Below are 9403 nucleotides of genomic sequence, written 5' to 3' on the forward strand. Positions count from 1 at the left end.
CACATGGTTGGGATGACAATAAAGTCACTTGACCTTGAGTTCTTTAAAATACAATATATACACTATGACACACCAAAGATCACGTTTCCAATTAATATAAAAGTTATTTAATTTAAATTGTACAAAACCATCTTTGTCCAGCAAATTACCTCTCACAAATACAGATTGAGTAATATTACATTTTTATTTGAGTTGTCTTGTTTAAAAGTTTAGCAAACATCATTTGATTTCTTCACTTTTTGTTCAGCATGATACAAAAGTCCTTTGCCTGCTTGGACTGGAAAAGCACATAGTTTTACTTTTTTCTTTAAAGTTACACAGGCGCCGGGCCATCGGGTTAAGATAAATCAAAGTTAAATACACATCAGACAAAGAAGCTTCGGTAACTTGAAACTGAAAAACCCCACGTCTGTTCTAATTTACACCAAATCTGATCACATCTGCTTCACAAAACTTGCTTTATCTTTCCTTCAATCTGCTCACACGCACACATTTCTTTACAATTCAATATGCACACAAATGCACAACACTTGTACGACTTTACCTTTCGCTCCATACCCTGTCCCCTTCTTTACACTTCTTCGCAAACCCTCAAGCAAAACATTCTTTAATCGTCTCAATCGTGTATTATTAAAGCACAACCTCACCAAACCTCAACCAACAGCTTTGTAGAAATGACTGTCTCTTACTCCATGTGTAACCTATTTGTATTTTTTCATTCATTTATTGTTTGTTGTTGCCTCTATTCAAGACGAGATGCTAACAATTTTGCAACTGACAAGTGAGTTAATGAGCCAAATTTCACATTCTGACAGATTCAGATCATTGAGGTGCGATTAGTGATCCTCCTCAGCAGGCCTGCAGGATAGGCTGGTAGGGCTCAGTCAGCACTTTGTAGCGGATCTTGGTGTTTGTGACGGCCCCGTGCTTCTGGCGCAGGTGCAGGCGCAGCTGGCTCTTGTGTCGGAAGTGCAGGTCACACTTCTCGCACTGGAAAAACACAGAGCGTTCATTCATTAGACGTCATGAACATGACAGGACAATGCTCTTGATGCTGCGATTACGTGTGCCGCAGGTAGCTTACGCTGTAAGGCTTCTCTCCGGTGTGGATCCGCAGGTGACTCTTCAGCGTCTGCAGGTGGCGGAAGCGGGTGCCGCAGGTGTTGCAGGGGTAAGGCTTCTCCCCAGTGTGAATCAACACGTGGGCCCTGAGGTGGGCAACCTAACACCGGGGCAGACCACACAAACAGGTTGAGAGGTGCAAAATAAAGCATGCAAACATCAAACAAGGCAGGCCTCGAGGAAGAGCTGTAGCCATCTACACTCGCTCCACATTTTCAAATTTTGCGAGCAACTAGAAGAGTTAACGAGAAACTGGAACTCAACTAGTCTACATGAACCAGTCTGATACTGCTGGAGATAAAGAAAACACACCAGTATCTAGTGTGGCTAAAATCTGTGTTATTTCTGAGAAGTCTTTTCACGCAGTCATTTGACCCTCACCTGAACAAACCGTGCCCCGCAGGTGTCACAGCGGTAAGGCTTCTCTCCGGAGTGAATCCGGGAGTGAGTCTTCAGGTTGGCTGGTCGGTTGAACTGAGCTGCACACACGTTACAGCGGTATGGCTTGTCACCTGCAGACCCAGAGGTCATTGTTACATGTTTGTTGTTCACTTCTGAACTGCATGCTGAACAGGAAAGTAAATTTAAACTTTTTTTTAAGTCTCACTTGAGCAGGCAGGTTTGGGTCCTTGAAGGCTGCCAGAGTAGGAATAGGGCGTGTAGTAGCTTTCACGCTTAACTTGGTGATGATTGAGATGGGCGGCTTCTGGGTGAGAAGAGTGCGATTTCAGGAAAATAGTTAAAAATAAAATTTTATAATAGCACCAGTGGAAGGTTTTAAAAGTGCTGTTTATACCTACCATGTCCCTCCTTGTTAGAGGTGGGCACAGTTGGGTGGTCCTCAGAGGGTGATGGCCTGAGGGGAGGGGCTCGGCCAGAACCCTCGTAGCAGGAGGCCTGCCCCTGTCTGAGGAAGAGAGGGTCAAAGATTTTAGAAACCCTTACAAACTTTCTGTTTTCTCTGTCTTTTCATTGTTGTTATCCAGTTTACCTATCAATCTGACCGGGCACTTCTCCAGACCACGCCTCTGTTGGTGCTTTTGGTGTTGAGTCATCAGTGGGTGATGCTTGATTTTGGGGTTCCTCCATCTCCTCGACTTTCACTGCACTGGCAGCACAGAGAGGGTTGAGGACAATGTACTTGTACTTCTTCCAGTTGCAGGCCTTCGGGTCTGGTGTGGCTTTGGCATCACTCTGGGGAAAACAGACAGAACATCAGTTATACAAGTGCTGCACGAGCTCCCCAAAACCCTACAAATCAAATACTTTTCCTGAGACATACCACAAGGTTTTTGTTGCAGGTCTCAGATGCAGCAGGAGAACTTGGTTGGCAGCTGGAGCGGGTGGGGCTGCTTGGAGACAAAGTCGGGCTGGCCATGAGAGGTGACTCAGGGTCTCCTTTCAGCTCTGTTGACCTGGGCTGACAGCTGGGGAAAGCCCCTGGCTTGAGAGAGCCCCCAGTCACCACAGGGACCCTGCAGGAAAAACAAAGGAAGCGCTGTAATGAGCTAAACCCGTCAAAGGACAAAGGAGCGCAAACCAAAGCACGTCTGGCATTGTGCAAACAACGGCTCAAAGTGATAAACAACTTTGAAAAGTAGGAGCCGCGCAAAAAAAGTCATCCGGGATATCAACTATACATTTAATTATTCAGTTTCACACTAGACCTTCTTACCGGGTTGCTGCTGCTGTTGGCAGTAATCGCAGGGGTCCTTGAGTAGGCAAGTCCCCTCCTTTGGGAGATACAGAGGGTACGGACACCCTGGAGTCCAGCTCCAACTGGAGGTGTCTGACTGTCCTATTCTCCATGCTGCAAAAGATTGCACATGCAATTTGATCCAGTTTAATACACTATCTCTTCCAAGCTGTGAACAGCACGTGTTCTTTCATGGCCCTCACCAGTGGAGCTGCATGAAATCCCGGCAGGTCTCAGCCACGTGGTCCATCTGCAGGTAGACAGCCACAGCCAACACCCCGGAGACAATGCTCGGTGTCAGAGGGAGGCGGGAGGTGTACATGAAGTCTAGCAGCAGGGAGACGCTAGAGGGGTCCAGTGTGGTGGGGAGAGACACAGTCATGAGCTGCTCCCCGCTCCCACCACGCCCCTGTAGCAATGCACGGCGTGAATACAGCGAGTAGAAGAAACCACTGAGAAGAGAGGAGAAAGCAAAAACAACTTAAAGTAAGGCATGCAGTTCTCGTATAAAAAACTATCTGCAGTGCTTTTAAGGGAAGAAATGGGGAGAAAGGGAGTGGGAAGAAAAAAAACAATGGATGTACTAAGTGGAAGGAAACAGGAGCTTATGATGAATGAAACAAAATTAGAAAGACAAAACCAACTATGAGTCAGGCATAGAAAGAGGTGCAAGATGTACCACTCGGATTATTTTTGCAGTAGAAGAAGATTAAAGAAGATATTGCTCCTAAATTCTGACCACAAAAGGACTGGTTTGTCCACCAACCTGCAGGCCACGAGCACAGCACAGTGTGCCTGCAGGTGCACGTTGCCAACGATCAGGGTGGTGTCAGTCAGGATGCTCCGATGTCGGAGTTCATTCAGGTTCAGCAGCACATCATTGGAGTGGCGAGTGAACTCCTTCACATATCCTTCAGCTGGGGCCGCAGCCCTCATGCTCTGCCCTCTGTCGGCCTGATATCCCTCCAGAGCTTCCATCGTGCTCATCTGAATCTTTAAGGCATTATAAGTAAAACAATGAGGCATTGTACATAATTTTCATGATTTTTTTAATGATTGCACAAATATCCTTTCTATGTAAGATGCATAACAGACACTTACCTGTGTGTAACTGAAATAATAAATATACTGGAGTGTCCCAGACACATCCGTTAGGTGAGACCAGCTCCCTACTCGTACCTTTGAGTGGGGAAAAAAGAAATACTAATTTAATCCCATTTGCATATTCAACTTTACAGTGTTACGTTTTTAAATCGACATGAATATGAATCAAACAGCAGCAGCGTGCACTTTTAAAAACTAAGAGTTTACCAGAATTTTCTGTAGATAAATCACCTATTTAGTGTACTTCAAGGGTTGTTTAAAGAAGATTAAGATTATTAACAGTTCTACATAAAAATAAAAAAGTTAATCTAAGAAAGCGACAGTTAGGCAAATCATTTTTAAAAAAGCGAAACAATCAGTATTTCCACCTTACCCCGACCAGCAGGGACGAGAATTAGCGTGCACTGCACTGACGTCAAACCCCTTTGGCTCAGTGTTCAGTCCACGGTCAAAGATGTGGAGCAAAGGGATCACCGACAGCCTCCGCTTGCTCTGAGCAACACTGTGAGGAGAGGTTGAAGGGAGGGAGCTCTTTATAATATCATTCAGGAAGCCCCCTTACAACCAGGGCAGCTCATTTCCTCTTTCCTCAATGGGCCCACGCGCACACTGGAAACAACGCAGGAAAAAGCCCTGCATGGCTCAGGCTCCAGGCTCTAAGTATTTTTAGTGGTCTATTAGTTTTTCTAAACTCCCCCCTAGGTCTGTACAAACTAATAGCAGGAAAAGCATCGTGTGTTTTTGTGCCATGTTAAAAAAATATATGTAAGGACCTTTGGGGACATGCAGTACGTGTCTGACTATCCAGGGGTAAGCCAGAGAACATCCCCCACCAACGCTTTCCTGCCCTTCACCTCTCTCCTGGACAGAGGAAACTGCTTGACAGGAAGCTGGAGCACCAACTTATTGTTGAATAAACAAGTTATGCTTTCACCTTTTTAAAGGATGATTTTTTTAAACATTTTTACAAATTCTGCTAATAATTTTATGCGCAAGCTCTCATAACCTATGATGATGCCCATCATTTATAATAAATACTCCCATTCAAATACAAACTGTCATTGTTGAGTCAACCAGGTCAGTATAATGGGCATTTATAAGTACTTCACAACACTATCCGGAAGCTTCTGGCTTGATGCCTCAGAGCAAAGGCTACGTGTTATGAGGACCAAAAGGAAGGAAGCGAGACAAAATTGATCATTATAAATGGGAGACACCTTCTCCACACTGAAAAACAACCCCTACCCAACCCTGACTGAGAGAAATGCAGCCGACAGATGTGCAGGAACTTCCTCACACATACACACAAACATGCACAAACTTATTATGCATCCTGCAAAGCTGCTCAGAGACGTGGATAAAAAACCCGCCCGCGCAGGACATCCGTCAATAATAAAGCAAGCAGGAGATAAGGGAAGAGATATGGAGACCTGGGTTGGGGGCTGGGAGGTGTTAATGAAGTGAGGGGACAAAGGCTTTAGAGGTTATGAATTTATTTTTTTATTAAATGATTAGCGGAAAGCTGCCCCATCTTTAGCACAGCCTCAGGTTCACAGAGAATCACACACAGTACAGTTAACTGAGTCACAGCTAACGTGAACTATGAACTGTGTTTCCTCCACATCAGAGCATTTTACAGGAGACCATGAGGAAGGTGAAGAAAAAAATCTTCAAGGTTGACTTCTTAGAAGTGCTCTGATTCAGCTATACTGTGTAATGTTGAGGTGAAGCTTGGAAATGTTCCTCTAAAATGAAAAACAGCTGTAGGATTCAGTGCAGGATGAGATCTACAAGAGAAACAAAATACTGCTCAAACTTAAATGATTACTTTTGATGAATTTAAAGTGACTCGGTTAACTAGACTACATGTTCTCAGAGTTTTGCAGGCTTGATATGTCTTAAAGGGGAAAACATTTAACAAGAATTTATTTAATAGTAATAAAGATTATTAGGCATAGAGTTTACAGAGTTTTTGTTACACTGTTACACAGTTTGATACAGCACAGCGTACTCTAAACACTGCATGCTCTATATATTGCGTATATTTATGCCCTATATGCTGTACTGTGCCCCATACACCGCATTGTGCCCCATATAACACACTATGGCCCATGCACTGCACCACACTCCTTGTGATAGAAATTGCAGATGTTTTCCTTACTGAAGTGCAAATTATTAAATAAAACAAATTTATACAGCTGTGATCCTCAATACCCGTTTAACTCAATATAAGTAAGCGAACTAAAGAAGATTAAGTCGAGTGCACAAATTTATATTAAGTAAAAATGTAGTTTTTTATTTCCAGTGATGACTTTATTGCATATTATGTGAGAGTTTCCAGTGATAATGTAGATGGCAATAAAAGGACACAGATAAGTATGGATATTTTGTATGTGTAATTTTTTTGGCATGCTGTTTTACAATTTATTACTTTGCAACTCTTTTGGATATAAGTCTGAAATCACTGGGAGTCCCACTGAACAAACGCATTCAATTAATTAGCTTTTTCAGGTTTGATAAGCCTTTAATAAAATATTTTCCCTACAATTCAGTGTCTAAAAGATGATTTCAAAATCAAACGCAAACCCATTTTCATATGAATCCTTTGAAAAGGTGAATCGGAAGTAAGATGTTTGCATGGGACGTTGAGTGTTTGTGTGTGCTCTTGTGCTTTTATTTGTTTGGATGGAGCTCAGATCAATTGTGTGCTTTGAAAAAAAAAAAAAGGAAAAACCATAAAGGAACACAACGGTTAAGAAAACAGAGAAGGAGATGTAGGTCTAGGCTACTTCCAGGCATTGTGAGAAGAACGGATGAGGGGGGCGGTTGAGGAAAAGTGAGAACATTACTAAACGGGTTCACCAATGGCCGGAAGCCATTGAGTCTGTCCCGCTGGCAAGACTGGGCAACGCTCATTGTGACTTCCTGCATCTTGCCCCATCTGTCAATGCCCATCAGCGACCCACTGGCCCTGTTTTGATAAAATGCAGAGTTGTTAATATTTAACATCAAAATAAAGTCCCAAATGGACCTTCTGCACTTCTCAAATGAAGAGCTTCCCCTTGTTTTGTGATTTCCTGGTTGCCTGGACAGGACCATATTGTTTATCTGATAATGTATGGACTGAAGCCATGCTTTGACTTCAAATCCACCAGTTGGTGCCAAAGTGTTGATAACTCCTGTAACAATAACAGAGATCAACCCAAACTGCCTGTGATTACAGAGCTCTATGGCCATATAAGGGCAAACAGCATAGAGCTAGAGGAGGAGGAGCGGGACAAGGAAGCAGGGAGATCCCAGGGAGCAGCTCTGGTTGTTTGTCCGCTTATTGGCAGAGATAGAGTGGGAAATGAAAAATAAATGATATGAAACCCTTCCTTTGAAGCAGTGCCTTGAGGAAAGAGCCATGTGCCTCCAACACTGTGCTGGGTGGAGTATGAGGAGGAAGAGGGAGAGTGAAGGGAGATGGGCAGCTGACCCAAATCTCATGATTTGATGAAGCTTGATAGAACTAGTACCTGACCTCCATATTAACGGCTGTGTGTGTGTCTGTGTGTGTATGTGTGGTGGAAAAGAAGCGAGTGAATATGTAGAATAAATAGAATACATTGGAATAAATAGTATAATTTTTTTTTCAATTCAGTTCAATTTTATTTATACAATGCTACATCATAGCAACAGTTGCCTCAAGGTGCTTTATATTATAAAGTAAAGACCGTACAATAATACAAAAATACAATGTTTAATTGCCTTTTTTGTTGACAATAGACAATCCAATCTGCATGAGTGGTATCCTTCAGATGGAACCAATCCAAGGGCTTAGTATCAGTGGTAAGTTGGCAAACATGGCATCAGAGCTATGTTTGCCAAAGAGGTGCTTCCTCAGAGTGAACTAGTGGCTAGCCTGACACTCTGAAACACTTTGAGACTAGATCATTTGTTTCCAAAGTGTTATTGTGCACACCACCATCAGAAGATCGATAACAAGATCAAGTTTTTTTCAGTGAGAGATGAAGAAGCAGCCTCGGTGCAAATGATTTGTTTCAAAAAAGATTTTTAAAAAGTGCAATGCTTAAGCGAGAAAAAGTTGCTCTAGAAGGAGGTTGCCTAAGAGTGAACTCAAACGAGGAAAAGCAAGAGTCATCGAACAAGGTCATATGGTGGCTATTTACAGCGGCTACCTGGGAAAAAAGTTCCTGTTTACTGATTAATCCAAGTTTGGCATTTGTGACAGTGACAGAAGTGTGCAGATAAACAAGAGACAGAATGAAACTGTAATGTATTAGACCCAAAATGAAACATAGTGCTAATCAAGTCTGGAGCTGGACACCAGTACTGAATCACCTTCACCCTATCCTACTCTCTTCACCCAACTCTATGTTGACAGTTCTCGTGCTGCAACACGATAACGAGCCCACACGCAAAACAAAGGCAAATGAGTGCTGAACGTCACGGTCATTGGTCCACACACACGATCATGTTGAGATAACAACATCGGGTATCAGGTTTTGCCCAAACCTGTCAGCACAAGCGCTGTTATTAAACCATAAAATGATTGTTTCATGTTTATGAGGGACCAAAAAACTTTGTTGTGCACAGGAAAAACTACCCTAAATGATAATACAATATCTGCTTAATTGTGCCATTTTTTTTAACCCACTTTCCCCAACTTTCTGTGTTTTCTTTAGCTGGATGATTGAGCATGCGTCAAGACATTTTGGTTTGTATAATTTTTACCATAGTCACCTTTTTGGAGAATTCTGGTCATATTATTTTATAGTAATCTACTGAGCTTCTCTGTTTTACTAAAGCTGGCCTGTTATAGCTGGTGGTAATGTTTCGGGTGCTGAAACACATGACTTTCCCACCTTGTCCAAAGGGAAGCAGAGCTCAGTGGCGGTCTCAGACTTAATATAATCCATATACTGGTGTAATTACACATGTGGGGTTATTCTGTTCAAACTTAGCAGTCTGGTATCTGTGTTATGTTGGAGTTTTGAGTGTATTCTTTGGGGGGGGGGCAGCCTGTAGATGTGACGGACCCCCCACGTCTCCGTGCGCGCGCACGTACACGCGCGCAGCAACGACGTCACACGGTGGGAATGCAGTGAGGATCTGCGGCCGCCGCTGCTACTGCTAAAGGCCTCTGGATCCGGTGTTCCAGATCAACTGGCGTTTAGATCAACTGGCGTTGGTCGAACAGATGTGTGGCAGTCTTGCGTTTCAGGAGCTCCTACCGACAAACCAGCAAAAAAAACGCCAAATGTGTCATCTGTGACACTTGTGAGGTTGTCTCAAACACACTCCGTCAGTCTTGATGCTGTTGAACAACAAAATGTTTAAAAATGTGGCGAGTTTACCTGGTGATATCCTCATGCGCGACGCGATCGCGAAAACAGCAAACAAGTAACACCACGCCGTTGTTGTTCACAGGACAGCAAGAGTAAACGATCGGGAGACCCTTGTCGTCGTTATCGTTCC

General features: G+C 43.3%; 1 protein-coding gene across 3 annotated transcripts; it reads right to left on the minus strand.

The window, feature by feature from the left end:
• Nucleotides 1-165: 165 nt before the first annotated feature.
• bcl6b (BCL6B transcription repressor) lies at nucleotides 166-9301 on the minus strand. Of its 3 annotated transcripts, XM_026162110.1 has the most exons (13): nucleotides 9283-9301; nucleotides 4296-4424; nucleotides 3920-3997; nucleotides 3585-3811; nucleotides 3022-3270; nucleotides 2798-2932; nucleotides 2405-2597; nucleotides 2114-2316; nucleotides 1923-2029; nucleotides 1730-1828; nucleotides 1504-1634; nucleotides 1085-1222; nucleotides 166-990 (listed from the first exon to the last, which is right to left on the minus strand). In XM_026162110.1, the coding sequence occupies exons 4-13, from the start codon at nucleotides 3803-3805 to the stop codon at nucleotides 850-852; spliced, it is 1617 nt and encodes a 538-aa protein (XP_026017895.1). In that variant the 5' UTR covers nucleotides 3806-3811; nucleotides 3920-3997; nucleotides 4296-4424; nucleotides 9283-9301; the 3' UTR covers nucleotides 166-849. The 3 variants fall into 3 exon arrangements, with proteins under 3 accessions (XP_026017895.1, XP_026017896.1, XP_026017894.1); XM_026162111.1 differs by lacking the exon at nucleotides 9283-9301 and having other exon boundaries at nucleotides 1730-1825; nucleotides 4296-6184; XM_026162109.1 differs by lacking the exon at nucleotides 9283-9301 and having other exon boundaries at nucleotides 4296-6182.
• Between the last annotated feature and the right edge of the window lie 102 nt (nucleotides 9302-9403).

This window comes from Astatotilapia calliptera, chromosome 3, assembly GCF_900246225.1.
Source record: "Astatotilapia calliptera chromosome 3, fAstCal1.2, whole genome shotgun sequence".
Classification (NCBI taxonomy): Eukaryota; Metazoa; Chordata; class Actinopteri; order Cichliformes; family Cichlidae; genus Astatotilapia; species Astatotilapia calliptera.

Excerpts from the sequence above, each read along its gene's own strand:
- bcl6b (XM_026162110.1), bottom strand. The coding sequence starts at position 3,805 with ATGAGCACGATGGAAGCTCTGGAGGGATATCAGGCCGACAGAGGGCAG. Across the intron at positions 2,933-3,021 it reads GATTTCATGCAGCTCCACTG|CATGGAGAATAGGACAGTCA; the intron begins GTGAGGGCCATG and ends AATCTTTTGCAG. Across the intron at positions 1,635-1,729 it reads ACCCAAACCTGCCTGCTCAA|GTGACAAGCCATACCGCTGT; the intron begins GTGAGACTTAAA and ends CTGGGTCTGCAG.